A 27,147-nucleotide genomic window follows, 5' to 3' on the forward strand; every position below is an offset into this window, starting at 1 on the left:
CCTTCTATTTAAATTCCACAGTTCCGGTAGCTCTTTCCCTATCTGAAAACATCATAATTTGGTGATCTGATAAAGGACAAAGCACTGTCCTACCTTAGTAACTAATCACAGTGTTCATTCTTTACACTGTTAATTTACCTGTGTGCATACATTTTAAATAAATATGAACAATTGTACAGTTACGATTATTATGCAGAACACTTACTTTGCTCAAAGTGACATCACAGATAGAAGATGGTTTATCCCTTTCCATGCATGCACACTACCACAGTATTTCTAACTGAGTGAATTCTGTGTTCAGTGCAATCACGCTGGTTGAGAACTTAAACATTTTCCTACACTACATCTAGAAAGTGCGAGTTCTAATCGATATCTCAGATCAAGTAAGTAGTGAATTTGAAAAACACTCCTGTTTTATCCAATGTTTGATCTACCACTAACTCAAAATAATTCTGCCAACTGAAATTGTGTCTGAAAGGCAATTTGAATTATCCCCCCCCCCACCCTTACAAACATTAATTCAAAGTTTGTTTTGTGTAGTAGTCAGCTAAACGAATCTCGATAAGAAAATTGCTTCTGCTTCCTTTTATTTTGCAGAAGCATGGGAAAGCACCCTACAGCAGCGGTAAATAGTTCACTCAAAGTGGTGTCACTGGTAGATAGGGTGGTGAGAAGGCTTTAGCCATGCTGGCTTTCAGCTAGGGCATTGAGTACAGGAGTTGGGATCTTATGCTGCAATTGTGCAAGAATTCAACACGACTGCACTTGGAGTATTCTGTACAGTTTTGAATGCCCTGTTATTAGAAATACATCACTAAACTGGAAAGAATGCAGAGAAGATTTATGAGGATGCTGCCAAGAATTGATGACCTGAAGCATAAGAAGTGATTGGCCAGGGTAGGATTTTATTCCTTGGAAAACTGGAAATTTAGGGGTGACTTTCATAGAGTTGTATAAAATCATGAGTGGCACAGCCCATGGTCTTCTTTCCAAGGGCAGAGGTTTACAGTGAGAGGTGAAAGATTTAGAAGGAACCTGAGGGGCAGATTCTTCATGAAGAGGGTGGAACATTTGGATAAGTACACAGATAGGAAGGTTTAGTGGGATATGGTCCTAATGTGAGAAAATGGGATTGACTTGCTGAGCACCATGGTCAGATTGTCCATTGGCCCGAAGGGCCTGTTTACACGTTTTATTATTCTATAACCTGAAAATATTTGATTTTTCCTGAAATCAAAACATAAATATCAATACAACATTACTGAAATACAAAATTTAATTGATATGAAAATCAATCTTTTAATTGAAACATGGTATAATTCCAATACAATAGGTATATTTTTATCAGAAAAACATACAAATTCACAAGGAATTTAACTCTTTTTATACATCTTATAATCTGTGTGTGGTCACAACAATCTTTAGTAATTTACTTTTAAAGAATTATTGACAGAATATAGCAAACTAGATTTTATATTATCTAAGACATCTGATTGTTGTGCACATGAGCAGTTTGCCATTTTCACTCTTGATTTTGTGTGACCAGCAACAATCATCCTACAAATAAAAAACGAAGTGTAATTTCAAATAAGACAATTTCACTTCAACTGCAAAGCGTTTTCAAAACAAAGTATTGGTAAGTTAGAAGAAATACAATAATAATAAAGAAGCTATCCCAGTCACTTTGTCACTTAGGTCCTCCTGCAAGACTCATTTTAGCATAAGATAGCATGAATTTTGCTAAATAAATGTTATTTCTGCTATTGGTTAATCATGAGAAACCAATACAATGTTCAACGCAATAGTCAATAATTAACTATATAATGAAAGTGCTGCCTAAAAAGAAACAAATATTTAAATAACCAATATGCATTATTTTATTCCTTTGCTATTAGCGATAAAACATCCAACAAGTCTAGTGTATCCGATCCATGTTGCCTCCTCTACCAACTGGTGGCAACATATATTAGAGTCATCGAGTAATACAGCAGAGATACAGGCCCTTCACCCTGTCCAGTCCATGCTAGCCAAGGTTCCCACTCAGCTCCTCTCAAATTCCTGTATTTGGCCCATATGCCTTTAAGCCCCACTATTTCATGTACTAATCCAATAGCTTCTTAAAGGATACTTCCATATACTCGCCACCATTTGCAGGAAAATGTTGCTTCTCAATTTCCTGTTAAAAGATTCCACTCTCATCATAAAACTATGTCCCCTAGTTTTGCTCTCTCCTATCCTGGGGAAAAGACTGCCACCGTCCACTTTATCTATGCCCTTCATGATTCTATAAGGTCACCCCACATTCTCCTATATTCGAAGAAATAAAGACCTAGCCTGCCCAACCTTTCCCTCACAATTAAGCCCCTCTAGTCCACACAACATCCTCATAAATCCTTTCTACTCTCTTTCCAGTTTTACTATGTCTTTCCTATAATAGGGTGACAAAGACTGTACACAGTACTCCAAGTGTAGTCTCACCAACAACTTATACAATGGCAATATAATGTCCCAATTCTTCTACACTGCTCTTGCTGATGAAGGGCAGCGTATTAAACACTTCTTCATCACTCTGTCTTCCAGTGATGTTGCTTCCAATCAACTATGCACTTGCACTCCAAGTTCCCTTTATAAATCCTATGCTGGTTTGACTTTTCAAATTACATCACCTCACATTTATCTGTAGTGAAATCCATTTGGCATTCCTCATCCCTCTTTCCTAATGGATCAACCCCCCCGCCCCACCTGTAATCAATGATAACATTCTTCACCATCAACAAACATCCTAATTTTATGTCATCCACTAACTTGCTGATTAAACTTTGTGCTTTTGCATCCACATCATTTATATAAATAACAAGGCTCCTAACACCCGACTCTGTGCCATACCATGAGTCACCGGTAAACCTTCAGCTACCTTCCACTGCTTCAAGTGAGATACATGAGGATATCAGACTAACTTTTATTTCTTCGTTCTTATATTCTTTCCAAGAGCCAGTGATTCCTTAGTAATAATATGACAAGATGGTGGGGAAAATCTTTCACTCGATTCTATCTCTGTCATTGTTATTTTGTGCCAGCACTCTGGGAAACGATGTAGTGGTCTTACGAGGAGTTGTGTAGTTTGCAGAGAGGATGGGTGGAATCTCACACTTATAGTTGCTTTGTAGACAGGAGCACTGGGCCAGCAGCCCTCTGTTACACTATGATCAGACTTAACTGGAGACACAAGAGAATGCTGTAACCTAGAGCAAAATAAAAACGGCAAGAGGAACTCTGTCATTCAGGCAGTAACTGTGGAGTCAGAGAGATAGTTGACATTTCGGGTCAAAACTCCGCATCAGGATTTTAGATGAGCAGTCCGGATCTTTCTCTTCCTGGAGAGAATGATTACTGATTGAAGAAAGGGGTGTAGTCTGATGACTAGGTTTTTGTTCAGGCCATTAGAGGATGGTTGCTAATGCTGAAGGGCTTTGATTCTTGGGTTGATGTAGTGATCCAGAAGACTGTTATAACAAGATACAGGTGGCAATCTTGCCTAAGCTTAACCATATCATCAAGAACTCACATCAACAAGGCTGAGATCCTCAGTTATGTTTAAATCTAGTTTACATTCATGAAGATATCTGTAAAATTGGAGTACTGAGCTCATTTGATTGTATTTCACTTGCAAGTCGCAACAAACAGCTGATAACAATGTCCTTAGCTTTCATAGTTTCCATATTCCGTTCTCTTGATATCTGCATGCTGATTTGGTCAACATTATTCATTATAAGTTCTGATTCCATTATTTTTGTTGGCGATGGATTATTCACCATATTGTCCACCATGTACTGCTTGTAGACTTCTAGAACTTTCTGCTCAAGATAATCATTGAGAACAGAGTTGGTGAGTGGTTGAGAGTGCTGGATGATGCTTTTGTCTTTACCACTGCTATCGCGCCAACAAGATGAGTCACTATTGAGTGGCTTGTTTGGGTATTCTGACAGTTTTGGAGACTCTGGTGATGGGATTTCCAGTGAATACAAGAATGGACCCATGTTTACTTCATGGCTGCTTTGGGAAGTCAGGCCAGATGTTTCAGAATCAATTGGCAACACATGATCTCCAGCAATCTGCAGGTCATTGTAATTGTCACAAATACTTTTGCAGCACGAGGGAACAAAGTAAGTTTCCTTGCTCACACCAGAACTTCCTGGAATATCTACCACCAGGGACCTCTGCCTGGCAATAGGAGTCACCTTTGAGACCTGTACCAGTGGTGTCATTTTCTTCTCCTGTCCGCTCGATCTGAGTGACCTGCCAAAAGACTTGCACCTTCCGAGAAGTGACAGAGCCGGATTTGCTGAATCAGAGTGAGAGCCACGCCGAAAGTTACTGACTGAGGTCAACTCATGCACCATGTCATCATTTAATGGGTTTTGTTGTCTCTTCTCAGTCCTACATTCCCTTTGGTATTCATTCCAGTATGGAATTCCACAGATGAAGCCTTCACTTAACATCCCTGTTGGGAATCAACAAAGACAAAATAAATTACACCTAATATACAAATGGAATTTATTCAGACAGAATGCTAATTTCAGGAGGACATTCTGCTTCAGTCTCTGGCCCTCAACCAGTACAAGAACAATGACCTCTAGCTCACATAAGGCTTTCAGAACACCTTGGATAAAGTCCCACATAGAGATTAATGTGCAGAGTTAAAGCAGATGGGATTGACAATAATATATTGACCTGTTTTGAAAGCAGGTTGACAGCTAGAAAACTGAGAGTTGAAATAAGTGGGTCTTTATTGATTGGCAGGTGTTCACTAATGGAATACAAAGAGAATCAATGGTTTGGCCTCAGCTATTCACAACATATTTAAACATAATTAGATGAGGAAACCAATTTTACTATTTCCATATTTGCAGATCACACAAAACAAGGTAAAATATCATTGTGAAGGTAGTGTAGTCTTCAAGATAATTTAGCCAAGATTTGCACGGGCAAATTCATGACAGTGTTGTGTAATTAATGTAGAGTTATCTATTTTGAAAGGAAAAATAAAGCAGAAAGATTGGAGAATCTTGGTGGCCTTGTGGTCTTTCTACAAACATGAACCACTGAAAGCAAGCCTGCAAGTGCAGCAGTTAGGATATCACATGGTTTACTGATAGTCATTGCAAGAGTGTTTGAGGGGGTGTTTTATTTTGTGCATGAGGAAACCAGTAGAGTCAACTATAATATTAGTGAATATACAAATTTTTTCCCCAAAAACTGAGGACATTCTTAAATACTTTTCAGCAAACAAAGAACTTTTCTCTTATGCAGCCATTGTTGAAATATGCAGCACATTAGCTAATTTGTATTCAGCACATAACCATAAGCACAAGTGCTGTGGTATACGATTAATGTTTGATTTAATGTTAATATTGGCTCAGGTACCTAAGAAAAACTCCCCAGCTCTTCATCAAAAGAGCAGCAAGGTTGTGCTTGGCAAATTCATCTGAATGATGGCAGCTCAGCACTATATTCAAGTGGCAGCCTGGATTTTATTCTCAACTTTCTGAACTTAAAAGGAAATGCAGTGTTTCTCACTGACCTGAACATTCTGAAAACCAGTCATTATGCTCTTCCAATCACATGTTGGGTGATAAACTGCTCAGGATATCAATAAGCCACAAAAAACGAATAGGTCTTCAGTTTGTTTTTTTTTTATTATTGATTACAGTTAATTGTGTTGTTGAGTTCTTTCAGTTGAATGCTGGGGAAAGTTGAAGACAGACATCAAGTTCCTGGTGTTCTATGATATTTGGTGGAACATGAATGTTGGATTCTTTGGTTATGACTTTTCCCATGAATTAAAAACCGGATGATGCGTTTCATCTCGATAAGAACACAAGGAATAGTGAAGTAACAGAGTTCAGCCTGTGCTTTCAGCACTCTTGAACATCACAACAATTACATTTTCACACAATAAGGAATTATAAAAGGAGAGTTGCATAGCACTGCTATATCAGAACACCACAGAGCTGATTCCAATCCTGGCCCAGTGCTATCTGTGTGTAGTTTTTACACATTCTCTTAATGACCGTGCAGATTTCTACCAGATGCTCCAATTTCCTCCATGTCCTAAAGACATGAGGGTTGGTTAGATCACTGCTCACAAAATTGTGTGTGAATGAGTGCGAGTATCTGGAGGGAGTAGATGAGAATTTTGCGAGAGTAAAATGGGTTAAGATGGTGCGATGGCATTGGATTTAGTAGTATCTAGGAGAATCTGTTCTCTTTTATTTGTTTCTTAGTTACTACCAAACCCCTGACCTCCCACAGTCACTTGACAGTGCACATCTATCGTATAATAGTTTTGACAATTCAGCAAAGTCAGATTTGAAAGCTTCAACATAATCCAATAGGTCTAGGGTTGATTATAAAGCTTCACTTTGATCATTTTATCCAATGTTAAACAGTATAGTATAGCACAGGCCCTTCAGCCCACAATGTTGTGCTGACCATTTAACCTACTCCAAGTGTCATTCGAGCTTTTTCTGAATGTGTTTGTCAGTTGCATCAGTTGTTAGTTATAATAATATTATAATTATAATACAACTGCAACAGGAAGCATCCAGTGTTCCTATTACAAGCGCTAGTTTAGTGCAATCTGGGACAAGCTGACAAAGACAACAGCTACTTCTGTCTACATCTATTCAATACACTCAAAATGCTGGAGTACCTCAGCAGATCGAGCAGCATCTATGGAAGTGAATAAATAATTGCATTTTGGGCTGAAACACTTTTTCAGGACTGGAAAGGAAGGGGGAAGATGCCAGAATAAAAAGGTGGGGAGAGGGGAAGGAGGTGATGGGTGAAGCCAGGTGGATAGGAAAGATAAAGGGCTGGATAAGAAGGAATCTGATAGGAGAAGAGAATCGATCATAGGAGAAAGGAAAGGAGAAGGGCACCCAGGGGGAGGTGATAAGTAGGTGAAAAGAGGAAAGTGGCCAGAGTGGGGAATAGAAGGGAGAGGAGGGATTTGTTTTTACCAGATGGAGAAATCAATATTCATGCCATAAGGTTGGAGCCTACCCAGATGGAATAAAAAGTGTTGCTCCTGCACAAGAGGAAGGCATGGACTGACATGTCAGAATGAGAATGGGAAATGAAATTAAAATATTTGGCTAGCAGAAAGTTCTGCTCTTGGTGGATGAAGCGGAGGTGCTCAACGAAGTGGTCCCCCAATTTCCAATGGGTCTCACAACTAGAGGGGGCCGTTTCAGGTGCATTGGACACTATAGACAGCCCCAGCAGATTTGCAAGTGAAGTGTTCCCTCACCTAGAAGGGCTGTTTGGGGCCCTGAATGGAGGTGAGGGAGGAGGTGAATGAACAGGTGTAACACTTTGGCCGCTTGCAGAGATAGATGCCAGAAGGGACGTTAGTAGGGAGAGATGATTGGATAAAGGAATCATGTAGGGTGCGATCTCTGGAGAAAGCAGAGAGAGGTGGGGAGGTAAAGATGTGTTTGGTGGTAGGATTCCTTTGGAGATGGCAAAAGTTATGAAGGATATTATGTTGGATGCAGAGGCTCATAGGGTGGTAGGTAAGGGCAAGAGCTAATTCTATTGTTTGCTTGATCTCATACATCTGTACAGGAACTTTACATATTGTGCATTCTACTTCATTTCCATTATGCCTACTACAATTTTAATTTTCACTCTCAGCTCCCCTACTTCATAGCCTTGAATAATATCAGACTTTAGCTTTGAAATCATAGTCATAGTAGAGCATAGAAACAGGCCCTCAGCCCATCTAGTCCATGCCAAACCATTTAATATTCCCATTGACCTGCTCTGGATCCATACCACTACCATCCATGTACCTATCCAGACTTCTCTTAAACATTGAAATCAAGCTTGCATACACTACGTGCACCAGCAGCTCATTCCACACTCTCACAGCCCTCTCAAGGAAGAGGTTTCCCCTCATGTTCCCCTTAAAATTTTCACCTTTTACCCTTACTTAACTCATGAACACCAGTTATAGTCTCACCCAACCTCAGTGGAAAAAGTTGGCTTGCATTTACCCTATGTATACCCCTCATCATTTTGTATACTTCTATCAAATCTGCTCTCAGTCTTCTATGTTCCAAAGAATAAAGTCCTAACCTATTCAATCTTTCCATATAACTCAGGTCCTCTAGACCGGGCAATATCCTTGTATGTTATGCTGTAGTCAGCTATTCTCCAAAGGCCAGATTACTTCTCTTTTTGTTCTCCATTGCAAGCTTAGCTGCTAACATCCCCTATTTGAGCAGTGGGTCCTCCTTCCATACCAAGGAGGAGCAGTTTAAACATAATTCATTTATGTGATTCTGCAGAGTAATGTAATTGTGAGAAATGTACATAATTCACAACCATCAACATTGAGTTGGGGTTTCACTTTAGGAGTCTTGGCTAATGTGATGACATTATTACGTAAGGAGTTTTAGTGCATTTTTGTGTGTAGGTTTTGGAGTTCAATAAAATGTGTTACTGGATTTTTAAACATAAAACACCTCACTTTGTTTTATTTGCGAAAACCTACAATATACATTGAAATTTAGATAGAATTCTTAAAACATATTTCAAACTCACAAGAGATTTTCAAATTACATATGATTTCTAAATCACAAAGAATTTCCAACAAGTTGCAGATGAACGAGTTTCATTGCAGAAATTGTAGGCTGAGGGATGGATTCTAGTTCACCCTATCTTTCTATCATTCTTCTTGACGTTCCTTGATCATTCTTATCAAACCTGACTGCTTGCTCTCACTTATATTGGCTTTTTTGCCATTAGGGTGACTTTACACACACAATGATTTTTTCAGAAACCTTTCCATACAGCTACTCTAAAAGCTTCTGGTGACAGAGTTCCCAAATACACAAAATTCGACCATAAGATACAGAAGCAAAATTAGGCCATTTGGCCCATCAAGTCTGCTCCACCATTTTATCATGGCTGATCCAATTTTTCTCTCAGCCCCAATCTTCTGCCTTGCCCCCAGATCCCTTCATGCCCTGACCAATCAAGAATCTATCAATGTCTGCCTTAAATGTACATAAAGACTTGGCCTACCCGGCTGCTTGCGGCAACGAATTCCACAGATTCGCAACTCTCTGGCTGAAGAAATTCCTCCGAATCTTCATTCAAAAAGGATGTTGAGGCTGTATCGTCTAGTCTTAGACACTCCTACCATAGGAAACATCCTTTCCACATCCACTCTATTAAGACCTTTCACCATTGAATACTTTTCAATGAGGTCACCCTTCATTCTTTTAAATTCCAGTGAATACAGGCCCAGAACCATCAATACTCCAAGTCAGACCTCACCTATGTTTTACAAAGTCTCAACATTACATCCTTGCTTTTATATTCTAGTCCTCTTGAAATGAATGCTAACATCACGTTTGCCTTCCTCACCACAGACAGAAGCTGGAAGTTAACCTTTACGAAATCCTGCACAAGGACTCCCAAATCCCTTTCCACCTCAGATTTTTGTATTTGCTCTACATTTAGAAAGTAGTCTACCCTTTCATTTCTTCTACCAAAGTGCATGACCATACACTTCCTGACACTTTATTCCATCTGCCACTTCTTTCCCCATTCTCCTAATCTGTCTAAGTTCTACTGTAGCCTCCCTATTTCCCCAAAACTCCCTCCACCTATCTTTGTATCACCTGCAAACTTTGCAACAAAGTCATCAATTCCATCATCCAAATCATTGACATATAACGTAAATTTGTTAGTCCTGACGAAGGGTCTCGGCCCGAAACGTCGACTGGACTTCTTCCTATGGATGCTGCCTGGCCTGCTGCATTCCACCAGCATTTTGGGTGGGTCAGTTTACAGGACATGTCATTCAGGAACTTGGGCTATATACTTTTTGAGACTATATGTTTACTTGCAATCTTATATGTGCTATATATGCCTTGTGCTGCATATGACTGTTGGTACTGTGTTTGGCACCTTTGCCTTGAAGGACCTCTGTTCTGTTTTGGTGTATTCATGGATATTCATGTATGGTTGAATGATAATTAAACTTGAACTTGAACTTAACATAACCCCATTGTCTTACACTGCATCTCTTGAGCAGCCAGCCTCATGCTGTGGGCCACAGACTGGGTTCTATAGACAGTGCTTTTATTTGCAAAGCTGTCCTTTTAACTACAAATTGGTTATTGCTTGCACATTAAAAACTGAAGACTGGTTCCCATTTATGTCAAGAAGCTGAAGAAAGAATATTGGTTTGAAGTTTAACTTGCTTAAAAACAACTCTTTGGTCTCTGCAAGTGTCAGCTGCTATGTGCGAAAGCTGAATTTGGCAAAAAAGCCCCCAGCCCTGGATCCTGAATATCCATCACAATAGGATCAGTATAAGCGCGAACACGAGGAAATCTGCAGATGCTGGAAATTCAAGCAACACACACAAAATGCTGGTGGAACGCAGCAGGTCAGGCAGCATCTATAGGAAGAAGCACAGTCAACATTTCAGGCCGAGACCCTTCGTTCCAGGATCAGTATAAAAATGGTCAATATGGACTCAGTAGGCTGAAAGGTCTGTTTTAGTGCTGTATGTGCTCTATCTCTCCAAGAAATATAAACCAGTACTTGCACCAATTTCTTTTTTACAAATTTGTCATTGTTTTGGCCTTCAAAGTATATTTTACTTGGTGTCTGAGAGGATTTATTTGTGAGCTTTGGATATGAAGACATTGAATGGAGAATATTAATCCTCAGTAAACAGTAAAGGAACAACTGACATTTCTCCTGCTCATGTGTGATAGCTGTTGTTTCCGATGTATAAAGGACACCAAGACCTTGATTAAAGCCTTTAAGAGAAAGGAAATTTGCTTCCTGAATTTTATCACCAATCAAAATATAAGTAAATACACAAACTGATAAAGTATAGATAAGGTTACTGCATGATCAACATCCCTTGTATGAATTAAAGCACTCACTTTTCAATTACTGCCTTGGCCTGTGTCCCCTACTTAATTCAGCGATAGGCCTTGACACATTTTCACAATAAGGAACCTTTTTCAAACTCAGAAAGTGATCTTATTCAGATTTGAATCCCTTTATGGTAATAATTTATTAAGGTTAGACCTACTGTATTAATGACGGCTCTTAGCATCACCACAAGTGACATTTATTTTGATCCTTGTTGTCACAGAGTAAAATTACCTCATCTTAAAGTAACATGGGCTACTTGTGCCACAAAAATATCCCAACATTTTTCCAAAGTAAAGTTTTTCTAAATGACATGGTTTTGAAGTATGATTATTTTCCTGCATCCAATTTCTTGCTAATTAATAGAAGGGAAGCAGCATTTTGGAAATATGCATTTTTTTCTGGAAATATCACAAAGTATTTATAAATTATAACTCAAGGAGTACATTAACTGCATTACAGCAGATAAATATGGTGCGATTCTGGAAATAGAGAGCTCCTCTGAGAAAAAATAAAAGAATGATGATTAAGATAATTAAATTAAATATGATTAGTATAAACTTGTTCACAAAAGTAACAGCTGAAGGGACTTTCCAACTGAGAAATTCCAGAATCTTGCCCAGATGGACGTTTCAATTGATAGAGATTTGTTATCTAAATTTCCTCCCCTCTCTCTGCACTAATATTTCCATAAAGAATATTGCTGAAGCACATGAAACAAATATATACATCAGTCAATGACATCTTGCATCTGATTCCATGACAGCCAAAAAACACACTTACTTGTATTATGCAAAATTAATAAATAACCTTTTTATAAGAGATAAAGTAATAGAATTGTGCAGCCTACAAACAGGCCCTTTAGCCCAACTCATCCATGCTGACTGTGATACCTATCATTTGCCTTCATTGGATTCATACCCATCTACTCCTTTCCTATACAAATACCTGTCCAAATCACTTTAAAACTGTTGTAAGTAAAAACTGATGTACGCTTGATTACTTCAAGTCAGCATCGGTCCCACTACTAAATGATGGACAGTTTCTTATGAAATCAGGGAATGAACCTTTACCGAAGTGCCACACAGTGAAATTAGTTGGTGACGACCAGTTTGGATATTAAATCCCTCCTGCCCAGGATTCTTCAGTGGCTTCCGAGTTAAGAAAAGATTAAAAGTAACATCTTGAACTGAAAGATGTGTAAATTTTCTGTGAGTACATAAAGACCCAAAATGCATTACCTCACACTGGTCTGGATTGAATTCCACCCATCTCCACTCCACACAATTTTCCAATTGGTCTGTGTTCTTTAGTATCCTTTCACAATCTTCTTCCCTATCTCCTACTCAATCATTTTTGTTTCATCAGTAAAGTTAAAACCAAACCATCTACATTCTCTATCAAGTCATGTCTGTATATGACACAATGGTCCCAGCATTAATTGCTAAAGGACTGTAAATTATGAGATTGCAAGACTGTAGATGAGAGTTTATAAATGTGCACTTAATTCATGACTCTAGGGGATATCTTTCTGGTATATTAACTTAAATTTCTGAAGGTATTTAACAAGGTATTTAATCTGGTACATTGTTGAAGGTATTTTAATCTGACCTTCAACAAATGATTTCTACTACTTCTTGTTGGATTAGAGTCTAAATTATCATCTTTGTTGTAGTTTAACATTTTATGCTTGGTTATTTATTTGTATAAGAACAGACGAACATAACAAATAGGAGCAGGAGTAGGCTATCTGGCCTGTCTAGCCTGCTCCACCATTCAATAAAATCATGCTGATCTGACCATGGACTTATCTCCACCTACTGCCTTCTCCCCATAACCCTTAAGTCTCCTACTATGCAAAAATCTATCCAACCTTGTCTTAAATATATTTACTGAGGTAACCGCCACAGCTTCAATGGGCAGAAAATTCATCACACTTTAGGAAAAGCGGTTCCTCCTCATCTCAATTCTAAATTTACTTCCCTGAATCTTGAGGCTATGTCTCCTAGTTCTAGTCTCACCTACCAGTGGAAACAACTTTCTTGCTTCTACCTTATCAATCCCTTTCATTAGCCACCGGCTAATTTCAGTGTGGGTAACTAAGGCTTCAGTCCCTGATGACATATGATGACACAGAGAGAACAGCTCATCATTAAGTTGTGGGACCAATGTTATTCTGAAGACACTTGTCACACACAGTTTCTAAATACAACAGTTTTCCAGTTGTTAAACTGAAACCAGATGGTAGAATCAGAGCAAAAGTATGCCAAACAAATTACCTTAAGAAATGAAAATCAGAATGCAATATTGTCATTTTCAATCGAGCCAAAATGCAATAAAATAATACTGTAGAATATTGTTTTTTACTTAAAGGACTCTGGCGAATCAAATATCCTCATTGTAATTATTTTCTCTGTCTCCTTCCCATAACAATCTGATTGAAAAAGAAAGGTTTTTTTTTAGCAAGTTGGTGTAAATTAAGACCTTTGTCCCTTTCCATTACTGGGAAGTTTGAAAGTTTCAAACCCGTGAACACTAATTCATTTTTTTTGCAGTGTATATTCTTTTATTTATATTAATTAATTAATTTATTCATTCATTACAAGCTGTCGCCATTTTTTGTCATTCATTGTACTTATGCCACAAAAATAAAATTCATAATATATGTCAATGAAAATAAATTTGATTCTGGTTTTGATAAATCCCCATTTAAAGTTGTTGCATTGATATAAGACTGCAACAGCAACTGCTAGGGTTATATGCAAACATTTCAAGGGCAGGTCTTATTGCAGATTAATTACGTGATGCTTTTTAAAAATAAATCGGTGTAGCGGGAGAATATGGATTCAAAATATTTGCCATTGAGTCAGAACTTCACTGGTATTGCTGAATTCTAAATCATTATACAAGTCAGTTCAGGTTATGGCATAGTTCTATTCCGGTGAGCTATTCATAACTCAAACAATTCATAAGTTAGAAACACGGCATCAAACCAGGTTTCCACAAAACAGAAGCAGAAGCTGCCTGCAGGCCTGTAATCACTGACAAATCCTTCTTGTTGTTTCCTAAGCACTCATTTGTATTTCCACATCGTGCAGAAGTCAAATGTTTGGAAGCTGGGTTGGGGACCTGTACAACTAAACTGTAACAAGATCTAAGCTTTAAAAATGTGATTATTATTTTAATATCAAATAACTGTGTATGCCAACTTTCCCTTTCATTATAAGTGAACTGTTTGCATTGAGAACATATTTTTTAAGTATATTTCCTTGTGAATTTGAGCTTGCAGCTTAGAATCTACAAACACAAAAAATATAAAATTACTGATTTGTAAAAAATGCTTACAGAAAACATTAGGTTTCAATACAATGATGTGTTTATTGCATTTGCATTCTCATTGTCAATGTAGGAGAACATATGTTTTAAAACATGGTGAAACTACCTCTGAGCGTTTTAATTGATGAGCAATGAATCCCAATCGTAAAGTTGGTGGATATTTTCTAAAAAATTTCAAGTTGTTGAGAGAAAGCAAATGACTTGCTTACCTTCAGGCAGAACGAAACAGTTTCATAAAGTTGTGCGACGGAGGCAAGTACTCAATAAGAGGAAGATGAAAATCCATTTGTTCATATCTATATTAAACAAAGAGGAAGTGGTCAGAAACGGTAACAGTGATATATTTTTGAATGTAAAAATTTAAAGAAAAATCACTGAACTTTGATCGATCTTAAAGTTAGTTTAATGCTCACTCTATTGGCCTTGAAAAATACCAACACACAAGACATTTAGAAAGCAATACAAGTGAATGCTAATCCTACGGATTTTTGGAAGGTTGCCAACCTTTTTCTCTGCATGCACAGATAACATAGCTTCACGTTATGGGAATAGGTAATATGGACTAATCTCTCAGGATGCCTTAATTTCCCCTCTCCCATAATATTGGGATTGCCTGTAATTTTAATGAATGCATGCTCCTTCCTCACTCCTCTTCAGAACTCTCCATTTCCACTAAATTTATCATGTCTCAACTGAGAGGGACATAAAACAATTTTTCAACATCTGAACTATTCTTTATTTCCCATAATCACTTACCTGTTTACTTCTGAGATCACCTTGTTTTGCCACTCTCTTATTTTTACATTGGTGCAAAAATCTCTTGCATTCTTTTACGTTTTCATTACTTTATCATATTCATCCATCTTTCTGTTGCTTTCTAAAACTTTTCTTTGGCCTTACCATTTTTCTGGCAACATTAAGAATCTATTTTAAATTAGTTTTATTCTAACCTCCTTAGTTATTTATGAATAAATTACTTTTCTTGTGGATTAATTTTTCAGCTGAATGAATGGTGATTGAAAATTTTGAAATATTTCAAATGTGCTTGCCATTGTTTATCTACTAACCAATCTTCTAATCGTTCCATTCCATGTCAGTTTCCAATTAAACCTGACCAAGGTGACCCTTGTGATTTTATAGACTTGAAAATTCGATCCAACTTGACAGTCTTTCTGAGTGGACCGTGTCTCTCTCAAACGGCAAAAAACAAACTGTCTTCTTGTGATGACGTTTCCCCAAAGGATTCCTTGTTAGGTTACTAATTATCCCTATCTCATAACACACAGGTAAAGTTGAAGATAAACTGGCCCCCACCAAATTTATTTCCTATCTTATCATTCCGAAAATACCATCCCAGTACATTCTATGACCTCGTTTTTAAAGCTGCCTTCACCAATTTGATTTGTCCAGTCAATATGAATAAAGTTAAGAGTATTTAAGCAAATGTGCATCAAGCTTTTCTTATCTCTTTATTAATTATTCCTCAGTTCCAAAGCCAGTAAGTAACAACAATTAATTTTGCAACTGATTTTATTACCAGAGAATAAAATTTGATAGCAATCATTTTGAGTCATTCTTGCTGCCTGGCACTTTTTCTGCGTTAAGTTGTACAAAGGGACTTCATTTCCCCCACATAGCATTTCTGCTGGAGCATTGAAGGGGAGCTTAGACAAAGACTTAGCATCCTCCCAGGACTACTAAGTCTCCATACACAGTGACAGATAGAGAGGCCTATCAGGTAATTCCCTTATTTACATTCCATGTTTTATCAAATACCCCTAGTCTATCAGTCTGCCAATCAAATCTTCTCCCATACTGTTCTAACCCCCTCTATTTGCCCCTGGTAATAAGCTGAGATATAGACCAGAGATCCAGTTTCCATTCCCCCAATACTTTAGACCCTAAAGTCTTCCTCAAAAAATATTACCTTCAGACGCAACCAAAGTTTGCAGCAGGGACAAAGCTGACATTGTCAGTCACACAATTGCACTCAATTAATATATCATTTGGAATGCTCTGGGCCTCAGAGTTTTAGTTTCAAATGTTACTTTTAGAAAAACATTAAAAACAGTAGGCATTCAAGATGAAACTTCACATTAGTTGCTGAGATTAGTGGCTGTCAGAAACCACGCTTTGGCAAAAGAAACAGTTGAGCCTTTGCACCTGGTTTAAAATATACCACATTTTAGGGCTAATTTCAGAACTGGAAACTGACTTTATTTCACCAAAGGATATGAAAGATAAACATGGAAAACAGGGAACTAAGAACCAAAAACTGAATGCTTCCTGAAATGGACATATTGGCAGAAATGAAATAAAACTAAGTTTCTAAGATTAAATCTAAGCAGGTGGAATGTGCCTGGAGGAGATGAAAGCTAATGTTCTCTATAAAATAAATGGAATATAAACTTTACACCCATTAGCCTCATACAGCATTTGCTGCTTATCTCAACAGCATGGCCAGTTGCAGAAATAAAAATTATGTTTTGCTCCTTGTGTGTTCTGTGTCTTGTATTCAGCCTACATTAATTCAATGCTCGTCAAAGAACAAAATCATGCTTTAAATAGGCAAATCAGATGGAGAGTTGATCAGTGCTGGATTGTAATTATCACATCCAGATCCCAGACTTTTTTTTTAAGGATTTCACTTCAATGTCAGGCCCATTTAGACAGGAAATAACATTTCTAAAGAGAGGTTTTGAAAATGAAATCAAAATATCCATGGTTTGCATTGAAATAAACCCAACAAATTCTACATTTCAAAGATTGCTGATCCAAAGCTCTAGTAGCCCTTTCCTAACCTGTAGCAAGTGCTGCCCATATCTCAATTTTAATATTCTCGTTCTTGTTTTTATAACACTCCATGGTCCCATCCCTCCAGTTTTGTAACCTTTCAGTTGTCTGCACTCCTTCAATTTTACCTCTTGCTTAAACCCCCAGTTTTAATTAGGCCACAACTAGCAACAACACTTGCACGGTGAATTTTAGCAATAAGCTAGGTTTTCAAGGCCATGCCTGGAATTTTCTCTCTCCTCATTGCATATTTGCCTCTCTTTATAATGTTCCTTTAAGCCTATCTGTTTGACCAAGTTTTGGTCACCTACGTGAGGGCTCAGTGACAAAAGTTGCTTGATAGCAATCAGTGAGAATTCTACGCACATGTTGTTACATTAAAAAGGACTATAACTGCAGTGCGCTGTAAATGAATGTGAAACCAAGAGAATCTAGGAAAGGTGATATTATAGCAAGCTAATCCCTTTGAAACTTCACATTAGTTGAAACACAAAAAAAAATGCATTTCCTTCATCTTGGACTCATTAAGTAATGTCCAAACATCAGTATCAGTTTTCCTTGAGTATACCTGCTCTGAGATTATGCTAGTTATTTTTGTCCACTTGACCCTTCCGTGTGCTAAATTTACCAGCAGCAATCACTATGTCTGTTGCATGTTGGTTTGAATTGATTACACACTGGAAATGATAGATGATGTAACTGTATTTCCAGCTCTATCATTGTGTTTTCCTGTCTTAATAAGGATTGTAAAATATCCTGGAAACTGGCATCTTCTATCAGTCAGCCAGAAAACTGACAGCCTGAAGCAGTTTTTAATCAGATCGTTGTTCATATCAGCATGAAGAGACATTGGAAGTAGCATTCTGTTTTGGGGATTATCTCACCTTTTAGTCTTCTTAACATTGCAAAGGATTGTGAAGCAATTTAAGAATCCATGTCCATGATCTCTATAAATGCTGTGACTTTTGTTTTGCCAATGTATGTTAAAGTTAAGAATATTTATTTATCATGATTTGCCAAGGAGGTTCACTGTTGACAGCAATATTACCAAAACTTAATATTACCACTTCCAGTATGCTGTCAAGAAGGCAACTCGTGTGAGCAGCTCTGAAGGAAACCATCAAATACTCCCATTTCAGTCTGCTGCAGCTGAGGATCACAACTACTTCTAAGGTCTGTCCAGTTAGTAACATTGTTTTAAGGTGATTAAAAACTTTATCACGACTTAAAGTTGATGGAACTCAATTGGACTCTGGTTGATGTGGTTTCCCTTTAAGACAGTGGAAAAGAGGATGCAACGTTGGTTTAAAGGTTTGCCAAAAAGAAGCGTGACTTTCCGCTACCAATACCGACCATCTTGCTGGCAAACGTACAGTCTCGGGTAAATAAAATCAAAGATCTCAGAGCTAGATTGCTGTAGCAGAGGAACATTAAAAGCTATTTTGTTTTTTGTTTCACAAAACTTTAGCTAACCCCCATCATTCCAGATGAAGTAATACAGCCGGACAGTTTCGTAACACTCTGCCAAAATAGGACTGCTGAGAGTTTCAAAGGCAGAAGAGATGGAGAATGCTTCATGGGCAACTCCTTGTGGTGTACAAATGTTGCGATGCTGTCCCAGTTGTGCACACTCAGCCTGGAACATCTCACAATCAAATGCTGTCCATTTTATCTGCCACAGAAAATTTCAGCAATCATCTTAGAAACATAGAAAACCTACAGCACAATACAGGCCTTTCAGCCCACAAAGCTGTGCTGAACATGGCCTTACCTTAGAACTACATAGGCTTACCCATAGCCCTCTATTTCTAAGCTCCTTGTATCCAACCAGGAGTCTCTTAAAAGACCCTATCATTTCGGTCTCCACCGCCACTGCTGGCAGCCCATCCCACGCACTCACCACTCTCTGAGTAAAAACTTACCCCTGACTTCTCCTCTGTACCTACTTCCAAGCACCTTAAAACTATGCCCTCTCGTGCTAGCCATTTCAGCCCTGGGAAAAAGCCTCTGACAATCTACACGATCAATGCCTCTCTTTATCTTGTACACCTCTATCAGGTCACCTCTCATCCTCCATTGCTCCAACAAGAAAAGACCAAGTTCACTCAACCTATTCTCATAAGACATGTTCCCCAATCCAGGCAACATCCTTGTAAATCTCCTCTGCACCCTTTCTATGGTTTCCACATCCTTCCTGTAGTGAGGTGACCAGAATTGAGCACAATATTCCAAGTGGGGTCTGACCAGGGTCCTATATAGCTGCAACATTACCTCTCAGCAATTAAACTCGATCCCACATTTGATGAAGGCCAATGCACCGTATGCTTCCTTAACCACAGAGTCAACCTGCACAGCTGCTTTGGGTGTCCTATGCACTCGGAACCCAAGATCCCTCTGATCCTCCACATTGCCAAGAGTCTTGTCATTAATGCTATATTCTGCCATCATATTTGAACTACCAAAATTAGTCACCTCACACTTATCTGCGTTGAACTCCATCTGCCACTTCTCAGCCCAGTTTTGCATCCTATCAATGTCCCGCTGTAACCTCTGACAGCCCTCCACACTATCCACAACACCCCCAAACTTTGTTTCATCAGGAAATTTACTAACCCATCCCTCCACCTCCTCATCCAGATCATTTATAAAAATCACTAAGAGTATGGGTCCCAGAACAGATCCGAGGCACATCACTGGTCACCAGCCAGCTTGCAGATTATGACCTGTCTACGACCACACTTTGCCTTCTGTGGGCAAGCCAGTTCTGGATCCATAAAGCAATGTCCCCTTGGATCCCATGCCTCTTTACTTTCTCAAAAAGCCTTGCATGGGGTACCTTATCAAATCCCTTGCTAAAATCCATATACACTACGTCTACTGCTCTACCTTCATCAATGTGTTTAGTCACATACTCAAAAAAATTTAATCAGGCTGGTAAGGCCTGACCTGCCTTTGACAAAGCCATGCTGACTATTCCTAATCATATTATGCCTCTCCAAATGTTCATAAATCCTGCCTCTCAGAATCTTCTCCATCAACTTAGCAACCACTGAAGTAAGACTCACTGGTCTATAATTTCTTGGGCTATCCCTACTCCCTTTCTTGAATAAGGGAACAACATACATCTACCTCCAATCCTCCGGAACCTCTCCCGTCCTCATTGATGATGCAAAGATTATCACCAGTGGCTCAGCAATCTCCTCTCATTTCCCACAGTAGCCTGGGGTACATCCCGTCTGGTCCTGGTGACTAATCTAACTTGCTGCTTTCCAAAAGCTCCAGCACATCCTCATCCTTAATATCTACATGCTCAAGCTTTTCAGCCCACTGCAAGTCATCCCTACAATCACCAAGATCCTTTTCCGTAGTGAATACTGAAGCAAAGTACTCATTAAGTTCCTCTGCCATCTCCTCCAGTTCCATACACACTTTTCCACTGTCACACTTGATTGGTCCTATTCTCTCATGCCTTACCCTCTTGCTCTTCACATACTTGTAGAATGCCCTGGGATTTTCCTTAATCCTGTCCGCCAAGGCCTTCTCATGGCCCCTTCTGGCTCTCCTAATTTCATTCTTAAGCACCTTTCTGCTAGCCTTATAATTTTCTAGATCTCTATCATTAACTAGTTTTCTGAACCTTTCGTAAGCTCTTCTTTTCTTCTTGACTAGATTTACAACAGTCTTTGTACACCATGGTTCCTGTACTCTACCATCCTTTCCCTGTCTCATTGGAACGTATCGACGCAGGACCCTATGCAAATATCCCTTGAACATTTGCCACATTTCTTCCCTGAGAACATCTGTTTCCAATTTATGCTTCCAAGTTCCTGCCTGATAGCCTCATAGCCTCATATTTCCCCTTACTCCATTTAAACATTTCCCTAACTTGTCTATTCCTATCCCTCTTCAATGCTATGGTAAAGGAGATAGAATTGTGATCACTATCTCCAAAATGCTCTCTCACTGAGAGACCTGACACCTGACCAGGTTCATTTCCCAATACCAGATCAAGTATAGCCTCTCCTCTTGTAGCCTTATCTACATATTGTGTCAAGAAACCTTCCTGCGCACACCTTACAAACTCCACCCCATCTTTAAACCCCTCACTCTAGAGAGATGCCAATCAGTATTTGGTAGCGGTGTACATTCCACTTCAAGCCTGTAAAACAGGCTCTAAACAAACTGAGTGATGTAATAAACAGGCATGAAACAGCGAATCCTGATGCCTTCCCTATCATTTTGGGGAATTTTAACCAGGCCAGCTTGAAAATGTCTTTGAGTACGTAATTACTACCAACATATCACTTATAGTACCAGAGGAACCAACACACTGGACCACTGTTACACCAGAATCAAGAGCTCTTACTGCTCTATTCAATATCCACACATTGCAAAGTCCGATCATATGGTTGTACATCTACTCCCCGAGTACAGCCAAAGACTGAAGATAGCAGCACTAGTAAAGAGGACCAAGAAGGTATGGGCAAGGGAGGCTCAGGAGACCTTATAGGACTGCTTTGGATCAGTGGACTGGACTGTATTCAGGGATTCATCTTCGAGCCTGAATGTGTACACCACAGCTGTCACTGACTTCATTTAAAACCTGTGTGAAGGGGTGTGTCCCTACAAAAGCATACTGTACATACCAAAATCAAAAGCCGTGGGTGAACCAGGAGGTTCGTAGTCTGCTGAGGGCTAGACCTGTGACATTCATGTCAGGCAATCTAGATCTGTACAAGAAAAAAGAAAACCAGGTACAACTTGTGGAGGGCGATCTCAAGAGCAAAGGTACAATTCCAAAGGTTTGGAGGCAGAATCAGATACACAGCAACTCTAGAAGGGTTTGCAAGCCATTACTTCCTATAAAGCGAAACCTAACATCATGATGGTTCACTCCCAAATGAACCCAACACCTTTTATGCCGCTCTGAAGGAGAGAATAAAACTATGGCTATGAGGATCCCTGCAGTTTCTGGTGACCCTGTGATCTCTTTCAAGGGGGTGAACCGTTGCAAAGTGACAGGCCCCCCCCCCCCATGGTGTACCTGGTAGGGCTCTGAAAACCTGTGCCCACCAACTGGCGAGGGTGTTCAAAGACATTTTCAATCTCTCATCGCTACAGTCAGATGCTCCCAGCTGCTTCAAAAGGGCAACAATTATACCAGCGCCCAAGAAGAGCCGGGTGAGCTGCCTCAATGACTGTTGTCCAGTAGCACTCATATCTACAGTGGTGAAGAGCTTTGAGAGTTTGGTTATGGCTAGAATTAAGTCCAGCCTTAGCAACGACCTGGATCTCCTGCAGTTTGCCTGTCATCACAAAAGGGCTACGGTGGATACCATCTCATTGGTTCTTCATGTAGCCTTGGATCACCTGCAATACAAATACCTATGTCAGGATGCGGTTTATTGACTACAGCTCAGTGTATAACACAATCATTCCTACAGTTCTGATCGAAAAGCTCCAGAACCTGGGCCTCTGTACTTCCTCTGCAACTGGGTCATCGACTTACTAACCAGAAGCCCACAGTCTCTGCGGATCAGGAATGTGTGCTTAGCCCACTGCTCTACTCTCTACACACATGACTGTGGCTGTGAACAGCTCAAATCTCATTTATAAATTTGTTGACAATACAATACAACTATAGTTGGCAGAATTTCAGATGGTGGAAGAGAGTGTACAGGAGTGAAATACATTAGCTAGTTGAGTGGTGTCGTAGCAACAAACTTGCACTTGACTTGGGTGTAAATATCTATGAGGACCTATCCTAGACCCAACATTTTATAGGAGTTTGAGAAGATCTACCAAAGACACACTCAAATTTTCACAGATGTACTGTGCAAAGCATTCTAACTGGCTCCATAACTGTCTGTTTGTGGTGGTGGGGGGTGCGGGGGGTGGCTACCGTACAGGATCGAAATAATCTGCAGAGTGTTGTAATCTTGGTCAGCTCCATTAAAGGCACTAGTCTCCAGGACATATTCAAGGAGCAATGCCTCAAAAAGGTGACTTTCATCATTAAGGACCCTTATCACCCAGGTCATGCCATGTTCTCATTGTCAACATCAGGGAGGAGATACAGAAGCTTGAAAGCCACACTCAATGGTTCAGGAACAACTTCTTCCCTTCTGCAATCTGATTTCTGAAAGGATATTGAACCCATGAACACTACCTCACTACTTTGTTCAATTTCTATTTTTGCACAACTTATTTAACTCATTAAAAACTGTGAAAATTGACAGGATAAATGTGCAAATACACCTCTTTGTCAAGACACCTGGGGAATCATTAACCACTGCTCTCTTGGGTTTACCATGTTGTTAACGCCTGGCAGTGCAAGGTATCCAAATCCAATCATTAAACTCCTTCACATCAAGAAGATAAAATTACATTTACACTATTCTTCAGAGCTTGCACCACTGATTAAATAATGATTGAATATGTCCCATTGTGTAGAGACTTAAACGATGCATTATCACTCGTATCTCTGATGCATGCATCATGTCTGAAGTAACTGATCTAATTTTGCAATGATGCATTTTCACCCGGAACTTTTTGCTGTTGCCATATTTCTAACACAGAAAGATTTTAATTTTCTTGGGCTCTGCTGGCTTGATGAAATAGTTCTGCATTACTCTCCTGAGTCCTTTGGTGATCTTGCTCCAAGTTCTGGCACAGCACTATTCTGCACACTCACTGTGCAGTTTCAGTTCTCCAGCATCAGCCGTTGTTTTGATTTCCACTGTGCTGTGCTCTACTGCTCCCTCTGATGTACTAAAACATTGACAGCACTAATTTTCCCACACTGCTGTAACTGCAGCTGTTCAATGGGAACCCACTGGTACCCAAGCGCATCCATCCACCTCCTGCTGTAGTTAGAGCAGTCAGCCAAGAAATCTCTCCTCATCTGTACAGAAAGTGCAGCAGCAGACAACTTAAGTAATCCATAGCCTCAATGGCAAAAGGATCAGGAATAAAGGGACAGTGCCCAGAAATTCGCCCACTTTGCTAAGTAACTGATTCACTCCTACCCTGCCATAGCTATACTTAACTATTAACATTAGCATCATAGCTATCAGCATCACATCGCTGATTATACAAACAGTGTTTATACATTTTACCAAGACATGGCTTGCTCAGAGTATGCCAGATACATCAATCTGACCCAAAGGCTTCTCAATACACAGAATGGACCAAACTGCTGATGTGGAAAAGACAAATTGTGCCTTATAACAAACTCTCTGTGGTGCTCTGATGTGCCAGTTTTGGGTGTACTCGTGTTCCATCTAATGATCTAACACCGACCATTCTATTTACCAAGAGATATCTCCTCCATGATCCTGACCACAGTTTACATACCATCAGTGGCCAACTATAATCAGGCATTTGAGATACTGCATGATGCCATTAACAAACAAGGAAGTCCATCCCAACACATTTCATATCATAGTTGGGGATTTCCATCAAGTTTGTTTGAAGAAATCTCTGCTCAATTACCATCAGCATATAACCTGTAGCACCAGAGGTCCCAACACTAGACCACTGCTATACTAAGATAAGCAATGCCTACCATTCCATGCGCAGACTGCATTTAGAGAAATTTGGCTGTCTTTCTGCCTGCATATAGGCAGAAGCAGGGTTCCAGAGTCAGGACAACAAAGAGCTGATTGCGAGAGGTAGAGGAGCAGCTATGGGATGGCTTAAAGTCAGTATACTGGACTGTGACCAAGGGCTCATGTGTGGATCTGAATGAAAACACCACAGAGATTACGGACTTTATAAAGACAGTCATAGATGAGTGTGTCCCCTCAAAATCATTCAGAGTCTTTTCCAACCAGAACCTCTGGATGAAGCATGAGATTCACAAACTGCTGAGGGTTAGATCCAAAGCATTCAAGTCTGGTAACCAACAAAGTTACAAAAGGTTCAAGTATGATCTCCAGAAAGCTATCATGTGCAAACTTGAATCAATGAAGGATGCTCAACAGCTGTAGCAGGGCTTGAATAGTATCACCTCTTACAAAATTAAATCAAGTGACATGGGAGACAGCAGAGTTTCGCTTCCAGATGAGCTCAGTGTCTTCTGTGTTCACTTTGACTATCAAAACATATATAGAAGAACCATTGCAAACTTCGACAGCCCTGGACAATCCTGTGATTTCAGTCTCTGAGGCCGACATGTTGATGCCACAGCAGTGTTCAAGGATGGCATTGGAAAACTCAAACACATTAAAAGTAAAATCTTGTTAAATGAAAATGCCACATTCAAGTTTTACGAAACCAGTGTGGCTCTGTATACCATCCATGATGAAGTATCCAGAGAGCTGGAACACATGGAGGCTGAAGGAAATCTTTCCAAGTTTGAGTGGAGCCATTAGGCAACGCCAATGGTCCCAGTAACCAAGAAGGATGTGTCTGTCAGGATCTGTGGTGATTTTAAGGCCACCATCAACCCAGTACTGAAAGTAGATCAATACTCTCTGCCCACAAGAGGATATCTTTGCAAATATTTCTAGAGGGAAACACTTCAGCAAAGTGGACTTGGCTGAGGCCTACCTGCAGATGGAGATGGAGGAAGAGTCCGAAGTGTTGCTCATCATAAACAGTTACAAAGGGCTTTATTGCTATAAATAGACTGTGGTCGTGCTGATACGCAACAAGTGAAAGCAACACACTGAATCGAGCAGGTCTGGTTGAACTGTTTACTAGTTCAATCCGCGCATGTCCCCGCTCCCAACATCCCCCGCTCTTTGCAGGGCAGAAGTGACGTCAGCTTCCAGGCCGAGGTCTGCCGCGCACTCAGAGCCCTCTTGGTTGCTGCTGGCTGCAGACTTGCCTGCGACTATTGGAGCCGGTTCACCTGCCGCGTGGGCGAGCTGCCACATGACACCCCCCCCCCAGAAACTGCGCTAGGAGGTGCAGAGTCCACAGCCTGCACACTGTCAGTTCTTTTAGGTGTCCAGCCTTGTCGTCGTGGGGGTGGCACCGCAACCGGGCGTTCAAGGTCTAGACGTGCCGGTTTGAGATGGTCAATGGTGAAAGTCTCTTCACGACTGCTGACGTCGAGAACGCAGGTCATCCCATTATGGCGCTCCACCTTGTAGGGTCCTTCGTATGGTCGCTGCAGGGGTGGTCTGTGCGCGCCTCGGCAAACGAAAACATACTTGCTCTGTTGTAGGTCCTTGGGCACGAAAGCGGGTGCTGTTCCGTGATGGAACGTTGGGACTGGGGCAAGTGTTCCAAACCGCTCCCGAAGTTTAGTTAGGACCGCCGTAGGTGTGTCCTCCTGGCCACGGGGTGCTGGCACAAACTCACCGGGAACTGTGAGCGGGAAACCGTAAACAAGTTCAGCCGATGGTGCGGCCAGGTCCTCCTTGGGCGCCATGTGGATGCCAAGCAGCACCCAGGGGAGTTCATCAACCCAGTCTGGACCTCGGAAGCGTGCCATCAGGGCTGACTTCAAGTGCCTGTGGAAACGTTGGACTGCGAGTGGTAAGCAGTCGTTCGGTGGAGCTGGGTTCCGAGGAGTTGTGCCAGTGTGGACCACAAAGCCGATGTGAGCTGCACACCCCTGTCTGAAGTGATGTGGGCTGGGAGTCCGAACTGTGCCACCCAGGTGGTAATCAGGGCTCTGTCACATGTCACCGTGGCCGTGTCAGCGAATGGGACAGCTTCCAGCCACCTCGTGAACCTGTCCACCATGGTGAACAGGTATCTTACTCCTATCGAAACCGGCAGTGGGCCGACGATGTCCACGTGGACATGTTCAAACCTCCTGTGTGTCGGCTGGAAGGATTACAGTGGGGCCCTCACGTGCCTCTGGATTCTGGAGGTTTGACAGTGAATGCATGTCCTGGCCCAGTGCCCGACCTGCTTGCGTAGGCCGTGCCACACAAACCTGTCTGTGATCAGCTGGATGGTCGCCCGGGTGGAAGGGTGGGCTAAACTGTGCAAGGCGTGAAAAACGCAGAGCCTCCAGCAGTCGGGACAATGGGCCGAGATTGCCTGGTGGACACATCGCAAAGGAGCTCATTACCTTCGGGCCCAATGGGT

At 40.5% G+C, this 27,147-nt stretch overlaps 1 protein-coding gene across 2 annotated transcripts in view; it reads right to left on the minus strand.

Moving 5' to 3' along the window:
* Positions 1 to 1,337: 1,337 nt before the first annotated feature.
* LOC140727832 (TLR adapter interacting with SLC15A4 on the lysosome-like) overlaps positions 1,338 to 27,147 on the minus strand; it is a 41,645-nt gene continuing 15,835 nt past the window's right edge. Inside the window, exons 1-3 of one of the 2 annotated variants that reach the window (XM_073045633.1) lie at positions 21,744 to 21,758; positions 14,514 to 14,600; positions 1,338 to 4,501 (exon numbers count right to left, since the gene is read on the minus strand). In XM_073045633.1, the coding sequence (XP_072901734.1) occupies positions 3,612 to 4,499 (888 nt within the window). In that variant the 5' untranslated portion in view covers positions 4,500 to 4,501; positions 14,514 to 14,600; positions 21,744 to 21,758 and the 3' untranslated portion in view covers positions 1,338 to 3,611. Of the gene's footprint in view, positions 4,502 to 14,513; positions 14,601 to 21,743; positions 21,759 to 27,147 lie in introns of those variants that run through there. The other variant, XM_073045634.1, reaches the window with a different exon arrangement.

The sequence above is a fragment of the Hemitrygon akajei genome, chromosome 5 (genome assembly GCF_048418815.1).
Source record: "Hemitrygon akajei chromosome 5, sHemAka1.3, whole genome shotgun sequence".
Lineage (NCBI taxonomy): Eukaryota > Metazoa > Chordata > Chondrichthyes > Myliobatiformes > Dasyatidae > Hemitrygon > Hemitrygon akajei.